The sequence below is a fragment of the Mirounga leonina genome, unplaced genomic scaffold, assembly GCF_011800145.1.
Source record: "Mirounga leonina isolate KUSES-001 unplaced genomic scaffold, KU_Mleo_1.0 Mir_357, whole genome shotgun sequence".
Taxonomy (NCBI): Eukaryota; Metazoa; Chordata; class Mammalia; order Carnivora; family Phocidae; genus Mirounga; species Mirounga leonina.
The window spans coordinates 8512234-8536635 of record NW_023270702.1 but is presented as its reverse complement, the minus strand read 5'-3'; the positions used below and the strand labels follow the sequence as shown (position 1 = coordinate 8536635).

At 40.6% G+C, this 24402-nt stretch overlaps 1 protein-coding gene across 1 annotated transcript in view; it reads right to left on the bottom strand.

Moving 5' to 3' along the window:
• Positions 1-20629, bottom strand: part of MCUB (mitochondrial calcium uniporter dominant negative subunit beta) — a 34770-nt gene extending 14141 nt beyond the window's left edge. Inside the window, 5 exon segments of the mRNA XM_035030264.1 lie at positions 2111-2215; positions 6587-6757; positions 7268-7343; positions 18072-18142; positions 20528-20629. Of these exon segments, the coding sequence (XP_034886155.1) occupies positions 2111-2215; positions 6587-6757; positions 7268-7343; positions 18072-18142; positions 20528-20591 (487 nt within the window). The 5' untranslated portion in view covers positions 20592-20629.
• Between the last annotated feature and the right edge of the window lie 3773 nt (positions 20630-24402).

The following is a 24402-nucleotide window of genomic DNA, read 5'->3' as shown; positions in this document are numbered from 1 at the left end:
ACAAATTTAATAACCCACATTAAATGGATCAATTCTTTAAAAAGACACACTGGCAGAACACACACAAGAAAAAATAGACAATATGAATAGGCCTTATCTATTTAAAAAATTGAATCAATAATTAATAACCTTCCAAAATGGAAAGCACTAGGCCCCAATGGGTTCATGGTGAATTCTACTCAACATATAAGAAATTATACCAGTTCTCTACAGTCCCTTCCAGAAGACAGATGCAGAGGGAATAATTCCTAACTCATTCTATGAGGCATTACCCTAACGCAAAAATCAGACAAAAGACATTATAGAAAAAGAAAATTAAAGACCAATATCTCCCATGAACAAGGATGCAAAAATCCTCAACAAAATATTAGCAAACTGAATCCAACAATGTATAAAAACAATTACGCACCACAACCAAGTGGGATTTATTAGAGATATGGAAGGTTGGTTCAACTTTCCAAAGTCAATTAATGCAATCCATTACAACAAGCTAAAGAAGAAAAATCATGTGATCATACCAAGAAATGCAGAAAAGCATTTGACAAGATCCAATACCTATTCATGATGACAACCCTCAGCAAAATAGGAATGGAGGGGAACTTCCTCAACTTGATAAAAACATCTACCATCATATTTAATGGTGAGAAACTTGAAGCTTTCCTGCCAAGACCAGGGCTTCATTAAAATTAAAACCTCTGCTCTACAAAAGACAATGCCAAGAGAATGAGAAAACAAGCTACAGATTGGGAAAAAAATATTTGCAAAGGAGAGATCTGATATGAACTGTTACCTAAAATACGCAAAACAGGGGTGCCTGGGTGGCTCAGTTGGTTAAGTGACTGCCTTCAGCTCAGGTCATGATCCCTGGGTCCCGGGATCAAGTCCCTTCATCAGTCTTCCTGCTCTGCAGTGGGGCCTACTTCTCCCTCCCCCACTCCCCCTGCTTGTGTTCCTGCTCTTTCTCTGTCAAATAAATAAATAAATAAATAAAATCTTTAAAATAAAATAAAATATGCAAAACAATCTTATATCAACAATTAAAAAAAAATGGACAACCTGCTTAAAAAAATGGGCCAAAGACTTGAACAGACACCTCACCAAAGAATGCAGTAAGCATCTGAAGTCATATGCCATTAAGCAAGTACAAGTTAAAAAAATAAGCTATTACACGCCTATTAGAATGGCCAAAATCCCAAACACTGACAAGGCTAAAAGCTGTCAAGGACGTGGAGCAGCAGGAACTCTCACTCACTGCGGATGGGCGTGCAAAATGCTACAGCCACTTTGGAAGACAGTTTGCCAGTTTCTTACAAAACTAAACATACTCTTAACGTACAATCCAGCAATCATGCTCCTTGGCATTTACCCAAACGCACCAAAAACTTATGTCTACACAAAAACCTACAAATGCCTCATACTATATGATACCAACTACATAACATTCTGAAAAAGGCAAAACTATGGAGACAGTAAACAGATTAGTGGTTGCCAGTGGTTGGGGGGTGGAAGGGATCAGGCAGATCACAGAGGACTTTTGGGTAGTGAATTACTCTGCATGATACTACAATGGTGGATATATGTCATTATACATTTATCAAAACCCAAGAGTGAACTGAGTAATAATGAAGGGCCAGCGTAGGTTCACGGATCGTAACAAATGTACCACTCTGGTGCCCAACAGTGGGGGAGGCTATGGGGCAGGGGACAGAGAGTACATGGGAACTGTATACTATCTGCTCAATCTTACTATGAACCTACTAAAACTACTCTAAAAAAATCAAGTCTATTTTTGAAAAAAGAGTTAAGTGCTACAGGATACACACTTGGAGTCATGATTTTCAGGCCCACTTCTTCTTAACCCAATAATGTCAGGTTAAGCATTCAAGATCGTAAATGAAATCTTAAAAGTGTAAAAGAAGTATACGACACTAAAAAGTCCTGCTGGGCAACTGCTACTGATCATTCATACCCCTGCTAGAAAAGCTTAAACATCGGTTCTCCAAAGCCTTCTTGGTCATTTGGTTAATTAAGAAGGTTCTTAAGCTTGTTCCCTGTAAAATCCCACAACTAAGGGGAAATGTTAAGATAGTTACATAGCTGTGTCTCTTACCTTTCTTGGGGCACTGTACATCATATGTTATTTTGTTAATGACAAGCTTAAAATCATTCATTAGCAAAATTTCCATTAAGGTCGAAGCTGGAATTTCACTGCCATCTGAGAGAAAAAACATCATGTGAAAATATGTCCTTGTTTTAGACAGTAAAAACCATTTTTCCAACAGAGAGAAAAATATTTACTAACTCGGGTCTTTACAATACAGGAGTGGACACTTTCATTTTGGGGGGCTCTCCAATACCCAATACTGTTCCCACAGTGAGGAATCCTTCCTTCCTGCTCTGCCTCCCATTACACTAGACCAAATAGAGCACGCAGGTGCTCCCTCTCCACACTCTGTCAGCTGGGCTGGGATCTAGGCAGATGTTCCTGGCAGGACTCTATCTACACAAGGTCATGCAAAGCTTCAGGGGACATGGGAACTCTTCACAGCAAGGCCAGAGCAGTGGAGGTGACACTTTGGGGCAGGGGGAGGAGGTGCGGGTATCAGCAACAAAGCCCATCAGGTAGATAGATCCCAGGCTAACGTGGTCTTTGCTGATGTTCTCCCTCGGTTCCTGCCTTCTGAGCCTGGCTTTCTGTCAATTCCAATCTCCAGAGCCTACTGACATACTCCGTTGCTCAGCCAGAGTCCTTATCTGCTGCTGAGAGCTAAGCCCCTGACTGGTATGTGTAAGGCACACAGATAGTAACATTTAAAAGCCTTTTAATTATTAGAGGTGACTGATTTGTTCAAACTTGGTAGCCAAACAGCACCACCAACCACGACCACACAGGACTCCCTACTGTTCTAGCTGGGGAAAGGTGAAGAGAGGCGAATCTTCCAGGAGCTGGGGGCGGCAGGGACTGTAATAAACGTAATTAAACCCAAGGAGTCAGTCTGCATGTGTGTGGTTTTTATGGAGGTCGTAAATGGTAGGAGAGATTCTAATAGTAATTTCAAATATCCTAGGAACAATTCAAGGAAAACGGGAAAAAAAAAAAAAAACCTCCTGGAAAATTTTAACCTCAGTGTGCTTTGCACAGTCTCTCAGATAGCCTGGTTTTTTATTTTGGAACTAAACTTTAATGGAACCCAGGTGTTGAGAAAGCAAACTATCTGAACAATAAGCAGAACACTGGCGGTGGGGGAGCGGGGGGGAGTTTCTCTATCATTCTCCCTTTAGAACAGTCCACGCAGAAGTGATATAAGGTCCAGGACGGTATGTTCACGCAGCCTGGCATTTGCCAGGCTACAGCCAACCACAGCTACTGCGGCTACATTAATATGCATGACAGCAGTAATGCTGCCGGTAAAATCAGGAAGAACCTGGTTGTCTGCCTGCTGTCTGGCTCTCCGTAGTCCTTTTGTTCCAGAAGGCAGCGAGTCAAGTCTGCACCTGGGTCTGTTCCTCGAATTTGGCTGTTTGGGTTCCTGTTCATCAGTTGGGGTGACATCATTTTCCCAGGAATTGCCAAATAATTCAACCCACACTATGGGCAAAACTGTGACAAGCTTAGAACACTCTTTTCAAGCCCAAATTAAAGGCAGGCAAATTCCGCCCACAGAACCTCTCTTTTTAAAGATTGGCAACACACCAATCATTTTATATGACTTTGCACGTGTCATTTAAAAATTTACATTTAAATGACTTCAAACCTACTCCTTAAAATAGGGCTACAAAAAGCAATCACCTGGGTACGATTTCTCAGTCGAAGTACTACATTATCCTTTATACTAATACAGGAACAGCAGGAAATGGACACGAAACACTCTTTGAGGAGCTAATGATAGAGTCTTGAATTCTTCACCAATTCTTGGGGAAGTACTGATTTAAACCCCAATAAAGTGTTTTCACTCAGTCTAAAGAGCCCTTTTTCTCTAAGATTTCTAGTCTTTTCCTTTGTGCTTTATGTTTTAAAGCTACTCAGATTTTTAGAAACAAGCAGGGTCCATGTCAATCACCGCTTTAGCCTCGTTTGTTTCATTCACTTAAGGGGCACTTACTGAGTCCACACCACCAGGCAAGCACTGTGCTCGGTGCCCTCCCCCCAGCCCAGGCACACGGGCTGGCAGCCAGTTGCCGGCTCTTAGAAGCTTAGGAAGGCAGGTGCTGGCCCAGGGCAGAAGGCCCACGGGCGTTCAGTGCTCCTGGGACTGTTCAGTCTAGTTCAGAGATGAAGTGCTAGGCCACTGTGGCCACAGGACTAAAACCTTCTTCTCGGATCCTGGTTTTGTCAGGAAAAAGGTCCCCTTCCAGTTAAATTCAAAGTCCTTACCACAACCTACAGTACAGTTTTCCTGACCTGTCCCTCCCATCCTACTTCACCCAGCTGCCTCCTTTGCAGCCACAGAGGCTGGGCTCCCACAGCTGGGCCTCTGCCAGGAGCGCCCTCCCATCGACACAGCTCCCCCTTCTCTTCCAGGCATTCCTAGGACCTGACCTTAGTGAGCATTCCCCGCCCCCCACCAACCCTGCCTCCCCGAGAGCATCTCCTCTCACACCTCCCCCCATCAGCCCCCATTCTGAAAGCACCTCCTCCCACAGCACACACACTCCCACTCTGCAAGCATCTCTCCCTACGCCGTGGTCCCCCACAGCACACTCCCAGACTCTGTGTCTCCCCGCCCCCGCCACACTCCCCACTCTGTGAGCACCTCCCACCACATAACACGCCCCCAACTCCAGAGCATCTCCCCCCATACCACATAAACACCCACTCCGCAGGCACCTCCCCACCACCACAGCCCCCACTCTTTTTCTCTGTAATATTTATTATCTAACATACTACATATTTTCTTCACCTTTTTCTTCTTTTAGAAGATAACCTCAAAAAGAGCAGGACTTTTTTTTACCTCTATTGTTCTTTGCTCTGCCTCTGGCACCTAGAACAGTGCCTGGAATAGGTTAGATGCTCAATTTGTTGAGTAATTCTTTTTTTTTAATTTAAATTCAATTAACTAATATATAGTGTATTATTAGTTTCAGAGAGAGTGTTTAGTGATTCATCAGTCTTATATAACACCCAGTGCTCATTACATCACATGCCCTCCCCAATGTCCAACACCCAATTACCTCAACCCCCCACCCCCTCCCCTCCAGCAACCCTCAGTTTGTTTCCTAGAGTTAGGAGTCTCTTTATGGTTTGTCTCCCTCTCTGATTCTGTCTTATTTTTCCGTCCCTTCCCTTATGATCCTCTGTTTTGTTTCTTAAATTCCACATGTGAGATCGTATGATAACTATCTTTCTCTGACTTATTTCACTCAGCATGAGACCCTCTAGTAAATAAATTCTTAATCTCTATTTTTCCAACTTCTATATCTACCCCTTATTTGGTTCTGAACTTGGATAGGGAAGAAGAAGGTTTATTTCCTTTTCAAAACTGAAACAGTAATCACTAATGCTTCAATAAGTTTATTCTAAGAGGGGCGCCTGGGTGGCTCAGTTGGTTGGGTGACTGCCTTCGGCTCGGGTCATGATCTCGGGGTCCTGGGATCAAGCCCCGCATCGGGCTCCCTGCTCGGTGGGAAGCCTGCTTCTCTCTTTCCTACTCCCCCTGCTTGTGTTCCCTCTCTCGCTGTGTCTCTCTCTGTCAAATAAATAAATAAAATCTTTAAAAAAAAAAAAAAAAAAGTTTATTCTAAGCATGTCATACTACAATAAAATAAAATTGCAAATTTGGTCATTTATCTCTTTTTGTAGCCTCTATGTTGGGCTAGGGTAAAGAATTCTTTATTCTATTGTAGGGGCAGTAGGTCCAAGAACCACTTCAGACCATGAGGACATAAAAGCTAGATCCCAAAACTTGAAATGTCTAGTGATTAACCACCTGTACTGGTATTAAAAAATATATATATTCTTCCTGAAAACAATCCATCAAAAAACATACAAGACCATGATTGCTTTATAATAAAGATTAGTGAACTATTTATGTAATTATTCACTAGCTATTTTAATCATTAAAACTGCATTTTGTTTTCTAATTATTCAAACTGTGCTGAAAATTACATGCTAATATCTGTCATTAAAATATTCTCAGAAAAAAATGGGGGGTTAAGTTTATGAAATAAGTAACTGAAATTTACATTAAACTTATTCCACTAATTCTTTATTCAATAGTTAATTTTTTTCATATTACTGATATACAAAAATGGAGGACACAGTAAAGGCCAACCATTTATTATATAATGAATTAAAGAATCAACTGTATAGAATAAAAACAAAAAAATGTTCAAAAAAAGACAAGTGGAGGGGCGCCTGGGTGGCTCAGTCGTTGAGCGTCTGCCTTCGGCTCAGGTCATGATTCCAGGTCCTGGGATCGAGCCCCGCATCGGGCTCCCTGCTCAGCGGGAAGCCTGCTTCTCCCTCTCCCACTCCCCCTGCTTGTGTTCCCTCTCTCGCTGTCTCTCTCTCTCTGTCAAATAAATAAAATCTTAAAAAAAAAAAAAAAAGACAAGTGGAAAAAAAAAAATATATATATATATATACCTGCTGTGAAGATGGCTGCAGTTTTGACACCTTTATCTTCATTCTGCAGGTCCTGAAGGAAGGAGCCAACTGTTGATGACATTGGTTTGACCACAAATTGACAGCGCTCTTTTCTGGATGGCAAAGTGAGTGTTATCAAGGGAAGGCCGTGTCTATAATTAACTGTTATTTCTGTCGAGGTAAAAAAAAAAAAAAAGTAGGAATACAGGAATAGATAAAATTTAGTTTTTAAAAGGCAACTTTAAAATACAAGATTCTATAAAGAACGCTGAAATATGGAATTCATGACCCTCTGAACTCCTGTAACAGTGCCTTCGTTACACTACAAGTTACCTATTCTCTACCACTCTATAACATGTCATTAAGCATGTGTCACACTTTATTATATTATCTGCTTAGAGTCTTCCCAGGTGAAGAGTTAAGTTCTGGAAGGCAGAAACTGCTTCTAATTCATCTATAACTCATCTGTTGCTGGGGTGGGAGTTTGCCAAAAGACATAAGAGATATTATGACCGCAGAAAAGGGAGGAAGTGAACTGGGGGAGGGAGGCGGGGCGGGGGGGGGGGGAGAATGGAGGGGCACAAGAAGAGTCCATTTTGCTCGAAACCCCTACTTCTCCTTTTATTTGGAAGAATGGAAATACATCAGCATAGGAATCTAAGAAGTGATAAGAAAGCTTACCATCAGGGGGCACCACTGTACTATAAAGATGTGATGGATAGTATTTTAGGTTTCCACACAGCTTCACACACAAAACCTGTAAGAAAAATTTCTTCTTTTAGAAAAAGTGGGAAAGTTGAAATAAGTGTCTTTACCAGAAGATTTTTTTAAACTTACAAGACAAGCATGATAAACACTTCAGCTTACCACACATACCCAGATAAGCCCTTAGAGAAGCTCACCAAACCTTTCTGACGGCTTTGTTGTCCCATATGGTAGGTAGTAGCCACACGTGACTATTAAAATTAAAATTAACACTAATAATTCAGTTTCTCAGTCACCTTCACCACCTTTCAAGTGCTTGATAGCTCCGCGTGCCTAGTGGCTACCACGTTAGCACAGAAAGGGAACATTTCCATCATCACAGAAAGTTCATCAGAAAGCATTGCTGGGCTTAAAACATCTAAAATGGCTACTTGACTATGGGACATGTTTTAGAGTTGTGTTGGTGTTTGGTTGACAGTTGTGCTGGTGCTAAGGAAGGCCAGATGACATCATGGCGCACTAGGGCACAGAGACGCTGTGGTCCCTGAAAGAAAGACCCGAAAAACTGGGTCATAGGTCTTTGGTACTCAAAAGAACCTGTAACAGAGGAATCAGTACCATAGCCACAATATCCAGGGTTTTTTTCTTTTTCAGTAGGCTCTACATCCAGCATAGAGCTGAACACAGGGCTTGAACTCATGACCCTGAGCTCAAGCCCTCAGCTGAGATCAAGAGTTGAGATGCTTAGCTGACTGAGCCACCCAGGTGCCCCAACAACCAGTGTTTTTTAATGTATCATCTTGCAAAGGGTTATTTGCATTAACAAGTTTGCCAAGAATTATGCAATGAGGAATTATTTTTCTAATTTTTTTTTTAAAGATTTTTATTTATTTATTTGAGACAGAGAGAATGAGAGAGAGAGCGCACATGAGAGGGGGGAGGGTCAGAGGCAGAAGCAGGCTCCCTGCCGAGCAGGGAGCCCAATGCGGGACTCGATCCAGGGACTTCAGGATCATGACCTGAGCCGAAGGCAGTCGCTTAACCGACTGAGCCACCCAGGCGCCCTATTTTTCTAATTTTTAAGATTTTTAAGTGATCTCCACACCCAACATGGGGCTCGAACTCACAACCCTGAGGATAAGAGTTGCATGCTCCACTGAGCCAGCCAGGCGCCCCAAGAATTCTTTTCTAAATTATATTTTTCAAGTTTTCATTTATGCAAGGGTGCACTATTAAAATAGATCAAAAAGTTAAAAATGTGCTCGCTATGAAAAATGAAAACAATGACAATGACTCAAATGATGTTCCATTATGCTCAAAATCAAAACAATGTTATCAATAAGTTAAAACATTCAGATACATATTTCTAGTATTACACACAACATGGCTATTAGTTACAATAAAATATCATGTCATGTTAATTTATTAAGGCTGTTCATTTGAGTTTTATTTCTAAAAATAACTCACTACTAAGATGAAAAGGAAGAAAACCCTGACTATTTCTTAAGATAGATGTAGCTCTCAGAGAATAAAGATATGCAGAAGTTTTCCAAGTTTGGATAATGGACAGTACAATACTGTTTTTTTTTTTCCCCTACCACTTTTAAACTACAAGAAACTGAGAAAAACATATCCACTGAAAAACACGTCAGAATTCTCTACCAAAATACTTCTTTAAAAATATTTAATGACATAAACGATTCTCTCTGTATAAAAGTCAAATATGTAAATTTGACTTTCTTTCTCTATGTAAAAAAGTCGTAGGGTGTAAAAGTTAAAGCCCTCCCCTTCACTTCTGCACCATCCCACAACCTCCCCCAGAGATAATCACTGTTAGTGGTGACAAAGACTCTCTCCTTAACTAAACTTTACTCTGGCTCCTCGAAGCCAGACTGAGCCCCATCCTTGGGTGTGTCCTCTAAGAGCCCCTTTTAGCAAGAATCCAGTCAGTTTAGCCAGAATCCTCCACCCTCGATATCCAATCAAATTCCTCATTCTCCACAATCCCCCACATATATAGGTATTACCTGATAATCCTAGTCTGCCTTCAGCAAGAATCCTGGTAGGTCAGTTTAGCAAACAATTACCCTACCCTCTTAGTAATTTTCCATCCACCACCCCCACCCCACCCTGCCCTTTGATATAAATCCCCATTTTTCCTTGTTGTATTTGGAGTTGAGCCCTCTCTCTCTCCCCACTGCAAAACCCCACTGTCATAGTTCCCCTGAATAAAGTCTACCTTTATGAATGCCATGAATCATTTTTTACAGTGGTTAGGTATGTCTCCTTCCAGGCTTTTTTCTCTATATTACCACTTTTACATACTAGCTAAATTCTATGGCAGAGTCTATATAAAGCTAGGCAGCTTATGAGTCAGGTTCCTAGATGCCAATGGTAATTCCCAATCAGGAAGTATTTATCATTTAAGGTGCTGATGAAATTTCTGGTCTACTACTGAGGAATTCATTTTAGAGGCAACCACCTGACAACCAGGAAATTCTGAAAGGTAGAGTAGCCAGAGAAAACTATCCAAGCTTTCTCAAACATTTGCATGCCTCTAAGAATCACCTGAATACTACAATACCATCTACTGTTACGTAGATAGGGCTTGCTAAAAACACGGATTCCTGGACTCCATGCTGAGATTTTTGATCTAGTAGGTCTGAGGTAGGGTGTGAGAATCTGCATTTTTAAAAAGCCCCAGGGTTATTACTGAAGTTACAGGTGGCGTTGGTGGTATAGTGGTGAGCATAGCTGCCTTCCGAAGTTACAGGTGTGAGGATCATACTCTGAGTAGCTGGGCTCTAGAGGACCCTCAATGACCTTTAGGGCACTATGCTAAATTTCTGCACAGAACCATTTTGATTCATGATACTCATGAAAGCCCCTTTATTTACTTCTGCCTAACCAATCCTGTCATTCCCTCAAGGTCTAGCTCAAAAGCCATTTCTTCTTTAAGTCTCCCTGCAAGGTCATGATGGTCACAGTGGAAAGAACGCAGGCTTTGCAAGCAGAACAAGTTGGAATCCAGCTTCAAGATATACCAGCTCGCTTGATCTTTGACAGGCAGACTGTTCAGGAAGATAGGGGTTGTGAGAACAAGGAGGAGACAGCTATATTAGAAGATGACAAAAGGGAAAATATCATTAACGTAGGAGAGGTCTGTTTCAGCTTCAAAGTAAAAGGGAGGCGGGTGTTAGGAGAAAGAAGATGTGTAACAAGCATGTGTTGGGGCGAATTAACAAGACCAGACTGCTTCTAAAGTTCTGTCATATTTTCGATTAAATATCTTTCTTATTGTTAGTAAAATCAAGATGCAGTTTCTTTAATTTTTTTTAAAGATTTTATTTTTATTTGAGAGAGAGAGAGTACAAGACAGGGAGAGAGGCAGAGGGAGAGGGAGAAGCAGACTCCCCGTTGAGCAGGGAGCCAGATGTGGGGCTCGATCCCACTACCCTGAGACCATGACCTGCGTGGAAGGCAGACGCTTAACGGACTAAGCCACCCAGGCGTCCCAAGATGCAGTTTCCATTCAAAATGGTGTTATAAATTCACACTTAAGGGACCCTCTCTGCTCCATTAAAAAACAACACATGTATCTCATTGTACCAAAAGCAAGAGAGAGACACAATGTCATAAGCAAGGCTCAAGTGGAAAGTCTGCTAGGTTCTGGGTCCTGCAGAAAAAAATGTTTCAATAGAAAAATATGTATTGTCTATGTAGCACACTTTTTCAAGTTAACACATTCTAGCCCTTTACACTGGTTTGGAGCCATTCTGCAACCATCTAAACTGTAGGTAATGGACAGGCATGTAAATTCTGTCCAATCTGGTAGTGATCCAACTGACTCACAGACACACCCCCAACCAGTTTTCTCTCTAATTGAAATTCACCTTAAAATTCTTTTCTCCATATAAATGTGTACAATTTTCATTTCTCCTTTTGGCTGGATATAACATCTGCCTGGCTTCTTTACATTATAAGAGTAAAATAAATTCTTTAATATTAGGTGTTCATTTTTATAACTCTATGAGTCGTATTTTTACCTCTTTTTCTGAAAATGATAAGAAGTAACTGAAAGTTTGACCCTTTTAGCCTTCCACTGATGTGATGACTTGATCTGTGATATCTCCAATATCACTGCAACATTCCAGGACAGGGACCCTAAGGTGGCAATTTAAGAATCGGGGATTCTGGGCTCTGGCCACGGGATCCCAGTTGAAAGCAAAAGAAAATTACTAGCCAGAAGCTGGTGAATACAGAATGAAAGATAAACTTGTAGAGTCTGTAATCCGAAATTCTAATATATGAGAAATTAAATACTAAGAAGGAACCAATAAATTTTGAAGATTAATTCCATTTAGGGAAAATAAAAATAAGAGTCATTCAAAACTGACTTTAATATAAATTATATTTAGGGTCTTCAAAGAGATAAAAGGGAGAATGAGCTTCTAGAAAATCAACAAAAAATTATAAGAAAACGAGTAGAAACAAAAAACTATGACCAACTAATTAGGATATCTGGAAATAGAAAAAAAAAATCTATGTATGTGTAAGAAAGCCAGCTTAATGGATTAGATAAATCTAGACCGGATAAAGTCAATAGAAAAGAAAACTAATGAACTAGGCAATATTTCACCCAGGTATGACACAAAAATATACAGAAACCTTGAAGAGGAATTAATTCTCACACATTACTGGCAAGCATATAAAATGGTACAACCATTCTGGAAAACTTCTGGCAGTTTCTTATAAAGTTAAACACACACTTCCCATGTGACCCAATGATTCCACTCCTAGTTTTTCACCCTAGAGAAATGAAAGCTTTACCTTCACACAACTTGTACAAATGCTATTTCCTTTCCGCCCACAAGTGTGCATGCTCCCTGGGAGTAGGGAAGGAGCTGGTCTGGTTCACTGCTGTACCCCAGCACCTGACACACAATGTAGGGGCTCAATAAATATATGTTAAATAAATGTAGGAGTATCTTCGAGGTTTATGCCAGCCTTTCTTCAGAGAGATATGCTCTTGTAATCATAGTCCACTGAGAACGGATCATTAATGTTTTATAAGCATTTACCTACCTCAAAAACTTTTCATAAACAAAATAATTTTAAATGCCCCATAACCACTTATCCTACAGATGTACCAGAATTTACTATTTACCTATTGTTGGACATTTCCATTTTTATACACCACTTCTATACATTTTTCCTCATCGGAAAGGAATGCATGCTCATTTTAGAAAATCTACACATCACAGACTCACAGAACGAAAAGTCATCAATAAAACCATCACCTAGAATTACCACAGTTAACACTGATGTATACCTTCCAGGTTATTTTCTATGTATTATATTCAATTTTTCACCATTACAGCTAAACTGATTCTAAACATCTTCGCACATAAATCTTTCTTTGCATTTTTTTCCTTCAGAGTAGATTGCAGGATGATTAGATCATAAAGCAGTATGATAATGTATTATCAAGCTTCTTGTTGGGCATATTTTCTTTGCTTCATATTGTTTATTCAGTACAACTCCAGATTAATAGTAGTCTGAACCCAAACAAGCAAATCTTCATAAAGCTCAGAATCAAACAGTAACAGACACATCTGGGCATCCCTGGAGGAACCAGTTTCCTGCTGGAGGCTCACCAGGTGTCCTCACTGGGACAGCCCACTGGTACCTCAACCTCAATACCTCCTGAACCGAGCTTCCTTGTTCCTCCACAGACCTGATCCTCTTATTTTAATGAACTCACACCACTAACATTACCAGTCGTTAGAACTAGAGCCCCAAGAGCTATCCTCAACAACTAATATTCCATAAAATCAACTGGTAGACAGTAGTTACAACTGAACTACCACTAAGGCATGCTGGTTCTAATTCACACAGAGCCCCCGAATCCAATCCTCTCCCTCCATCTCCGCCCTCTGCCACCCTCATTCAGGTCCTTGTCATCTTCCTAGATCACTGCAATGGCTTCCTAACTGGCTTTTCCCACCAATCCATTCCACAGTAAGATCTATTCTAATCTTCTGAAATCATATAAAGTCAAATTATTTCTAGGTTTAAAAACCTCTCTTTGCTCTCCATTGGAAAGAGAAACAATTTCAAAGAAAACTTGCCATGAGCTGATTCCTGTCTGCTTCTCTGGTCTCACCTTACCATCACTAGCACCACCCACCTCCCAACCCCGGATTGCAGACGCGGGAAGCACTGCAGTTTCCGGACTAGTGCTCACTGTTGCATGCTTCCTCGCCCTTTGCACTCCTTCCCATGCCATAAATACTATTCCCATTGCCATAAAAACCACAGAACTCTATTCTTACTATCACTTCCTTGCCTACCGCAATCAAGTGACCTTCTTCTTCAAAGGCCAAGCCGTCCTCAGCTGCTCTCCATCTTCTACATCTCAAAATCTTAACTCCATCTCCTATCACTACTTTTCACAACAAAGATTCAGTAGGCAGATATGATCTGCTATGTCTCATCTTTAACAAGGTCCAAACCCTCCATTAACCACATATCCCTCCAGCTACTGCCCCATTCATAGGCTCTCCTTAGCCAAAACTTTCAGTTTATCTATGCTGGTTCAGCCTCAACTCCCATTCACTCTTTAACATAACTACCATCAGGCTTCTTTCTATCCAGCCCCTCAACTCTCTAGCCCGACCTCTCCCAAGTTCCAGACTAGGATATCCAAATGCTGGACTAACATGTCCCCTTACATAATCATGTACATCTGAGACTGGATTTATCCAGAACAAAACTCTTGATTTACCCCCCGAAACTTCCTTCCTCTGGTTTCATCTTCCCCCTGCAGTAACTGACCCACCATCTCCCTAGCTGCTCAAGTCAAACCCGGGAGTCATTCTTGATGCCATCAATTCCTTCAACCCATCCATTCTCCCTGCATAGTTTATCCACTCCTCTCCATTTTTATTGTTAATACTCTGGTCCAGGCCACCATGATCTACTGTAACAGTTTCCAAACTCGTTTACTTGCTTCCACCCTTGCTCTCCTCCATGCTACCCTTCTCAAAGCAGCAAAAGTGATGATCTTAAAATGCAAACACAATCACCCCACTCTTCTGCGTAAAATTTTTCAATGGACTCCCTTTATGCTTCAACAAAACAAAAGCTTATCATGGCCAATGAGATGCTGCTTGTCTCACCAATCTTGTCTCATTCCCTTTCTTCCTTGCTTGTGTTCCTCTGATCCTACTGGTTACCTCTCAATTCCTAGAACATGACAAGTTTCTCAGATCTCAGGCCTATAGCACATGCTGTTCTCCATCTCGAATGTTCTTCTCACCCTCTTTGTATAACTAGATGTTTTATATGCAGTATCTTATTTAATCTTTCTAGCAACCGTATGAGGCTTGTACTATCACTTCCCATCCTTTTTTTCCCATTCAAATGTATTTATCACTTAATTTATCAAGAAAATAAGCTTAGTACTGATGTAATAGCACATGAGTGCTCCACCCTCACAACCTCATCAACTCCCAAAGGCCCCACCTACTAATACCATTACCATTGGGAGTTAGGATTTCAGTATATGAATATTGGGAGGACACAGACTTTCAGACCTTAGCGACACGGTTATGCACATTTAAAAGACATTTTTTCAGTATGGAGGTCCCTCAAAGTTGAAAATAGAGCTACCGTACAACCCAGCAATTGCACTACTGGGTATTTACCTCAAAGATACAAATGTAGGTATCCGAAGGGGTACGTGTACCCCGATGTTTATAGCAGCAATGTCCACAATAGCCAAACTGTGGAAAGAGCCAAGATGTCCATCAATAGATGAGTGGATAAAGAAGTGGTATATATATACAATGGAATATTATGCAGCCATCAAAAAAAAAAACAACGAAAAACTAAATCTTGCCATTTGCAACAACGTGGATGGAACTAGAGGGTATTATGCTAAGCAAAATAAGTCAATCAGAGAAAGACAAGTATCAAATGATCTCACTGATATGAGGAATTTGAGAAACAAGGCAGAGGATCACAGGGGCAGGGAAGAAAAAATGAAACAAGATGAAACCAGAGAGGGAGACAAAGCATAAGAGACTCTTAATCTCAGGAAACAAACTGAGGGTTGCTGGAGTGGTGGGGGTGGGAGGGATGGGGTGGCTGGGTGATGGACATTGGGGAGGGTATGTGCTATGGTGAGCGCTGTGAACTGTGTAAGACTGATTAATCACAGACCTGTACCTCTGAAACAAATAATACATTATATGTTTAAAAAAAGATAGTAGGAAGGGAAAAATGAAGGGGGGGAATCAGAGGGGGAGACGAACCATGAGAGACTATGGACTCTGAGAAACAACCTGAGGGTTCTAGAGGGGAGGGGGAGGGGGATGGGTTAGCCCCATGATGGGTATTAAAGAGGGCACGTATTGAATGGAGCACTGGGTGTTATACACAAACAATGAATCATGGAACACTACATCAAAAACTAATGATGTAATGTATGGGGACTAACATAATAAAATAAAATTAAAAAAAAAAACTAGCTCTACACTAGTGGAACCCATATTAAAAAAAAAGTTTCGTGGGACAAGTGGTCTGAACAAGAGGAAAAAGTATTAAGTACTTCTATTACAAACAAATCTTAAGAAACTGCATTCATACGGTGATGGTGAAACCAATTTATTAATTGTAAATGTGTTCTTAAGCCAATATACTCTTAATATTTCAACAGATCAATATGCTTGGTAACAAACAAATTAGTCTAGTATCATCTGTATGGGTTGTAGTCCTTTGTTATTCGCTCTCAAAAGCACTTCCTTATTGAAGAGAGGAAAAAAAGGAGTGAATGAGGAAAGGAAGGAAGAATAAGATACATATACATACATATACATACACACACACACACACATATGCACATGAATTTTAGGGATCCCGCTGAGGTCACTCCGGACGATGGTTTAAATGCCAAGACATGGTCTTGCTGAGATACTACAGGAAAGGAGCGAATGAGGAAAGGAAGAATGAAGATACATATACATACATATACAAACACACACACACGAATTTTAGGGATCCTGCTGAGGTCAGTCCAGATAATGGCTTAAATGCCAAGTGCTCAGAAGGGATATAAACATGGTCTTGCTGAGATACTACACTCAACATGTGGAAGTTATTGCTGGTTACTAGCCAATTGCTGTATGCATTACTTCTGTTTCTGTTCTGTTTCAGTTATGTTATAAACTACTCTTCCTGGACTATCCAGATCAAAAAGAAAAATTTATTTTAACACTGATGATTCATGGAGTCCCTGAGAGAGACTGAAGCGTTAGTAAGATAACTAAACAGTGCGTGCTACAAAGTGCAATTTTTGTTAGGCAGATTTAAAATGTAATCTAGAGACAAGTCAGAAGAGCTCATAAAAAATGAGCTACTATATAGTTGATTTTGGGGGTGGAGGAGGAGTAGGTACAAAGAAGCAAAAACAAATCATGAAAGCTCTAGGGCTTAGGTGAGGTTTTACAAAAAATCATGATGAAACACTAATGGACCCAAGGACAAGCTTCAAAGCAAAACAGTTATCTAACCAAGGAGTTTACTTGCCTGCTTCACACATTCCACACAAGAACTCCGCATTAGGTGGTACATAAAACCGGGTTTAAAATACTAAGTTTTGGGGTCCCTGGCTGGCTCAGTCAGTGGAGCATGCAACTCTTGATCTCGGGGTCATGAGTTCAAGCCCCACACTGGGTGTAGAGCTTACATTAAAAACAGAACAAAAACCAACAACAAAATATTAAGTTTTATTAATTTTTTATTCTTGTATTTTACTCATTTCCTTGTGCAATGTTTCTTCTGCATTATTCCTTCTGTTAAATTTTGCTCAGTACAGCTCTGAGTAACGTTTTCAAAGAGATCTTTTGTATGGGAAGTAAAATCCTCAGTCTAGGATGTTAATAAATTTGGCAATTTCTGTCCTTTTCACTGTTGAGTTTAATCTGTTTACATTTATTATCTCAGATAAATATTGACATCCTGGGGGCGCCTGGATGGCTCTGTCAGTCAAGTGTCTGCTTTTGGCTCAGATCATAATCCGGGGTCCTGGGATCAAGCTTGCATTGGAGCCCCAGTCGGGCTCCCTGCTCGGGCTCCCTGCTCAGCAGAGAGTCTGCTTCTCCCTCTCCTTGCCCCTGACTTGTGCTCTCTCTCTTGCTCTCTCTCTCAAATAAATAAAATCTTTAAAAAAAAATAAAAAAGAAATAAATAAAAGATCTTCTGTAAATTTGAGATTTTCTTTGGTCTTTCCACTTCTGCGTTCTGCAGTTTCACCATGGTTGTGTCAGGTACAAATGTGATTTTGTTTTTCCTGCTTGGGACTCATAATGCTTCTTCAGTCTAAGGATTCCTTCTGAAAAGGGCACTCATGGAGGGGGAGAGGAGTGGCGCTAATGTGGGGAGTCGGACTTCGAGTGTGGCTGGAGGGCATCCCTGCAGAGGGGCAGCCAGCCTGGGGGTAAAGCAGCCTAAGCATAGTGGAAGGGGGATTAGTGTGGGGTGGCAGGACCCGAATGGAATGAAGAAGGCACCTGCATGGAGGGTAGGCTCAAAACAAGCTGTTAGAGCCCAAATCAGGTGGGGAAGGCATCTATGTAGGGGAAGGAGTGGTGGCAGAGATGAGAGGCTGTCACATACAGGAAAACTGATCAAATAAGCAAATATACCAAGATTAATGGAAGTCAGATTTATCCTGTCAAAAAAAAAGGAGCCACAATATGTAAAGGAGAAAACTTACAGAATGAATTCTGTAGCACTGGAATGAAATTGGAAGTACTGGTAGGAGTTCATGGTTTTTAATATGTAAAACTATAAATAAAACCAAAAAGATAAACATAAACATTTTAAAAGATTCAAATATTTAATATATATATGTTTATATATTTAAATTTCATATATTTATATTTTTTATACTTATATGGGTGTATCTTCTCTTTCTGTAGGGGCTGTGAGCAGTAACACTCCCAATAATGAGCATATCTAACATCCAGATCTTGGCTTCTAAATACCATTCTTATCCAAAGGGAACCAGGATTCCTTCGAGAAATGGCTAATTCCAGGGCTGGGACACAGAAAGGACAAAATGAGCCGGAGGCATCTTGCTGTACTAAATAGCAAGGAGGTTCTCAACGAATAATGGGACACATATCAAAAAGATGCAGAAGTCAGCCTGAAAGGAGTTCTCAATGGTCAAATCTAGAACAGTTCGAGCATTAAGATAATGATAGTAACAGATTATAATCCATTGAAGGAAACATGAGTCCATTTTGATATAATTAAGTAAATGAAAAAAACTAAAGTCTGACAACGAACAAGATACACATAGTTTTAATATGCCTCCACACAAAAGCATTAATTCCAAGGGGAAAATAGTAAGTTCAAATAGTAAGTAATTTCAGTAGTAAGTCTTTCAGGCACCACCTTAATCAAGAGATCAAAGTGACCGGTATCAGTAATGGGGCCAAACTGAAATCATGCCGAGAGAGACTACACGCAACAGGTGTGAAAGTGCTAACAAAGATGTGAATCAAATCACAAGAAACACCAGTCAAACCCAAACAGAGACATTGTACAAAATAACTGTAATCTTCAAAAGAGTCAAAATCATTGCAAGTCAAAGAAAGAATGTTAGTTTCAGATTGAAGGAGACACGACAGATTCAATTGTGATTCTGAACTTTTTGCAATAAAGGACATTAATGGGAAAATTGGCAATATTTGAATGGGGTCTACAAATTGGATGGTGGTAATGTACCAATGTTAATTTCCTGATTTGGATGGTCATTTTGTGGTTTAGTTAGAGAATGTCTTTGTATTTGAGGGGGGCATGGCATCACATCAATGACTTATCCTCAGATTGTTTTGTTTCTGAACTTTCTTCCCACTGCATTTAGTTTGGTCCAAAATAACACAATACTAAAAACAACAGGTTAGACAAACATTAAAATTATAATTTCCAGAGAGAAGTAACCTATTAACAAGTGGCCAAACATCAAATAAACTTTTCTTTCTTAGTGCATGCCAGTAAAAAACTATGACTACTTGGGGAATTGAAATTTTTTTTAAAGAAAAAAATAAGGGGGCTGGGGGGGAACAAGCACAGAAACTCATGTAACCTTTTCAAGTTCTTATTTAGAAACTATAAGGATACCGGCATTCTCCTGACATGATTGTAAGGTATGAAAGAGAAACTATCATACTTAGCCTATGACAACCCTTTTTCAGGAGGCATTTTATTAAAAGACCATTCTAAAAATCTTACACAAACCCACCACACATGCAGAGCCAAAACATTTCAAGACTGCCTAACCCAAACTCACTTCTTCTTCTAATTTACATCCCACTTGTGGCCCATCTGGAGACTTCGAGCAGTTACTAGTCCTGTCAGAGGGTTCATATTTTCGGGACAGGGTCAGTTTTTTGTAAAATAAACTCACCTATCTAGTCTAATTCGAGTAATATTGCTTTTCTTGGATGTTAACAAATGAAAAATTACTTTCGGTATTAAAATCTGGTAGAGAGTACATCAATAACCCCGTGACAAGCCATTTATTCAAAAATGACACATCGGAGGGAAAAAAAATGGACACATCCAGGAGACTGAACAAAAAGTTGAATTTTCTTTTAGTTCATTGTTTCCATCCCTTTCAAGTAAGAACAGCAGTCCCTTGTGATCCAACTTTACATTCTAGCATTAAGAAAATGTCAAGCGTCAAGAAGTAGAAAGTACAGTGTAAACAGAAGTCTAGCCCAGCGGAGAAGAGAAAAGCAGCGGTAGCATAACTGCGAAAAGAACGAACTACTTGACGTGGAGCGAAGAAGAGCTCCTGAGGTTTCATGGGCAGCAGCAGGAACTAGCATAATGGGCACAATGAATATAAATCAGAGGGTAGCAGTTTAAATCTCTTACTTGAAAGGCAACAGTGACACACGGATATGGAAAAATAAATAAAAACAGAGTGCTTCTAAATAGAAGCCTTTTTAGGGCAACTTTAATTATCCTGCTACTAAGGCGCTCCGTGGGACACCAGTCCCAGTGTGGGGCTTTCGGCAATAACATGGTGCTACGGTTGGTCCTTCCCACGTCCACAAGTGAGGACTCCGTTATTATTGCCCGTTTCAGGGACTGCGCAGTTGTATTCCACAGATATCATTAGGTTATGTAATTGACTTTAAAAGGATTTGAGACACATACCGGAAATCGGATGAGGAAAAGCAACAGAGTTGATTCCGAACAACACCTGGCTGTCTGAAGCCATCCAATTACCACCATTAAAGACATTCAAGGGGCGCCTGGGTGGCTCAGTCGTTAAGCGTCTGCCTTCAGCTCAGGTCATGATCCCGGCGTCCTGGGATCGAGCCCCGTATCGGGCTCCCTGCTTCTCCCTCTCCCACTCCCCCTGCTTCTGTTCCCTCTCTCGCTGTCTCTCTGTCAAATAAATAAATAAATAAAATCTTAAATAAAAACATTCAAAGTAGTGTGGCCCAAGGTCTGAAAACAACTCCAAAAATGCAATCATAACATTTTGTAAAGTCAATGCAAGTATTTTCTATTTTCCCAAACTAAAGGTAATATTTGGATACGTATGGTCTAATGTGTAAATATATACATATTAGAATATACATACTATATATAGACACACACACACTGATTGAAGTCAGTACACACGTTTATAGTCACAACGTCTACATACTGCAGAAGCACCTGAAGATCTCTACATGGCCTGCTTCCTCGTGGGAAACAGATGGGCACCATATAAAGGAAACACATCTGGATTTCTTTAGCAAGCAGTAATTCCAAGCTATTACACATTCTGTGGTGGTAAATGTGGAAACAAATGCTCTCCCGAGTAACATAAGCTAGGCGGCAGATCCCTTTTCACGGGAGATCTGAAAGCGCAAAAAACCTGACAGATGAGACTGCAGGATGTAATGCCTGACAGTATTAAATCATTCAGTCAATTCAACCAATATTTACCGAGCACCTCCCAAGTGCTGACTGACGGACCCTTGCAACCTGCTACCACTCCAGCCACCCTTTCCTGCTTCCTCACTGCTGGAGTGCAAGAAGTCTTTCTGTGTCCTCCTAAGGCCAACACACTTCCCAGAGCTTGGATCCCAGCCATTCCCACTACCATCAGAGAGACCGCACTTGTCGGAATATTTTCTCTCGCAGATCTTTCCCATCAGCAGGTTAGCATGCTCCAGTCTCTGCTACTTTCTGATCGCCTTCCCTCAAACTCCACCCCCTTGTGTCCTCCTTTCTAAGTAACTTGAGAGGCCTGGCCACAGCTGTTATCTCTACTGCCCGCAGCTTTCACTCATCTGTACGTGTTGCACTCCACCACTTCACTGAAATTCCTCTCAGAAGGCCACTGACCTCCTTATCCCTCCATCAGGTAAAAACTTTTTAGCCACCGACTTCGCAGAAGCAGTCACCACTTTTGACTGCTGTCTTTCAAGGATTCTTTCTTGGCTTCCATGATACCACATTCCCTTGGCCCTCTGATCACACCTTCTCAGTCTCCTTGAGAGATTCTTCTGGTCATCCTAAAATTGCTGGTGTTTTCCAGAGTTCCACCATGAACCACCCGCTCTCATCTCACTCAGAATTCTCTTTGGGCACGCTCACCTAGTCACATGGCTTTAACTACATTACTTTGCTGATCACTCAAAGCTGTACCTCCAACTCAGAGCGTCTCTTTGTGCATCTCATTTGCAAATACTATGTTGAAACCTTTTAGGAGATCCACACAATTCACACAATCTCTCATTTTCTAGAAACTGTCTCTACTTCTGCTAGAGCCTATCAGCAGTGGGCTTTCCCAAACCATGTCTGTATCACATGACCCCTGAACCACCCCAACCCCCCACATGGGTCCCCTCATTGTAATTGACCAGACATCTGCTCCAAGTTGGGCCAATCAGGCTCCCATCCTAGGAATGTGACTGACTAAATGTGTGTTCAAACTGGAATTCTTGTACACTGCTGTTGACAATGTAAACTACCACTTTGAAAACTGGCAGTATTTCCAAATACCAACATATCTAATGACCCAGCAATTCTACTCTTGGGTATAAATCAAGAGAAATATCTACATATGTGCCCAAAAGACAAAAGTACATTCATAGAAGCACTCTTTATAAGCAAAACCTGAAAACTACACAAATCATCAATGCAACAAGCAGAGGTATATTCATCAGAAGGAATATTACAACAATGTAACAAGGATAAGTCTCACAAACATATTAAACAAAAAGTACAAAAAAGTGTATGCTCTAAGATTCCATTTATATAAATTCCAACAACAGGTAAAAGTAATCTATGGCACTGGAGGCAGGATGATGGTTATACTTCCAGGTTTAGGCAGAGACTAAAAGAGAGCACAAGGGGCTTCTAGGGTCTGGTAATATTCTGTTTCTCGCTCATAGGTATGTTCACGTTGTGAAAAGTCATTAAACTTATGGACAATGTACTTCCTATACGAATATTCTTAAGTTTCTCAGCTAAATCTGAACTGGACTCTTGAACTGAGATTTCAATTCTTTGTGAGAATTCCTTCCAGTAACAGGCTTAGGACAGGAATAATCCAGTGAGAGTAAGTATAATAGTGGAGAAAACCAATGAAGTGTTAACAGAGACCCAGAGAAAAAAAAAGAAGGAAAACTTTACACGGGAAGTGCCTTTCAGATAAGAACATACCTAAGCCAATTATTTTTTTTTTGCTCCTAATCTAAGCCAATAATTATCAAGAATTATGTCAAAGGAGGGGTGCCTATGTGGCTCAGTGTGTTAAGTGTCTGCTTTCAGCTCAGGTCGCGATCTCAGGGTCCTGGGATGGAGTCCCACATCGGGCTCCCTGCTCAGCAGGGATCCTGCTTCTCCCTCTTCCTCTGCCCCTCCTCCGCACTGCTCTCGTGCTTGCTCTCTCCCAGATAAATAAATAAAATCTTAAAAAAAAAAAAAAAAGAATTATCTCAAAGGAATGGAATCGAGCCCCAGAGGTAGAGCCAGATGGTACTAACAAAGCTGTCTTCCTGGCTTTGATGCCTGGGTGTCTAAGATGATAGAGGGCCGAAAGCAACATGGGGTAGCACAGTTGGTAACTCTAATCCAGCAAACCAACACATCAAGTACTTATAAATTTATTCCTCTGCAGGCATACTTAAGGACTCATGTTTAAGAAGTTTCTTTTAAAAATTCTTATAAAAAATAATATCTTATAAAATATTAGGTCCCATTCTAATAAATGCAAAACAAAATACTTTAACTGAAAGCCAGGATGATTTAAATTTTATTTTAACAGGGTGCCTGGGTGGCTCAGTCAGTTAAGCATCTGCCTTCGGCTCAGGTCATGATCCCAGGGTCCTGGGATCGAGTCCGGTGTTGGGCTCCCTGCTCTGCGGGGAGTCTGCTTTTCCCTCTGCCTCTCTTCCCACTCGTTCTCTCAATCTCTCTCTCTCTCTCTCAAATAAATAAAATCTTAAAAAGTTTTATTTTAACAGATATTTCTTCACATGTTATTTCTAATGTTACAAATTTATAATATTTCATTTTAGACTCTTTCCTAAAATACAATATATTCCTATCTCATGGGTGTCCTTATATCTCCTTCTAACCTCACACCTTTATGCCTATATTATGGTCTCAGAGTCATTATTTTGGAGGATCGGCCTCAGGGCCTGACGTTCATTGAGCCACCACACCCTGACTCCCACCAAAATAGTGCTGACACAGAGATTGGAAATGACAGGACTGACAGAAGACTCAAACAGGGTAAAATACACAAACCAACTACAAAAACCATCACTACTCATTCCCCTCTGAAAACAGTATACGGCAGAACACACCTTATGGCAAGATGCCCTTTTAGGTCCACTGACATCCAGTAATATATATATATATTTTTAGAACAAAAAGAAAACAAAAAGGAAACTGCCATTAAGATCTAATTAGCATAGGGAAGATTATTTTGTTTAAAGGTGGTTCACTGAAACCATAATATGCAAACCAATGACAACTAATCTCACACAGAATGGCAGCTCTAGAGGACCACAGGAGGGACCACC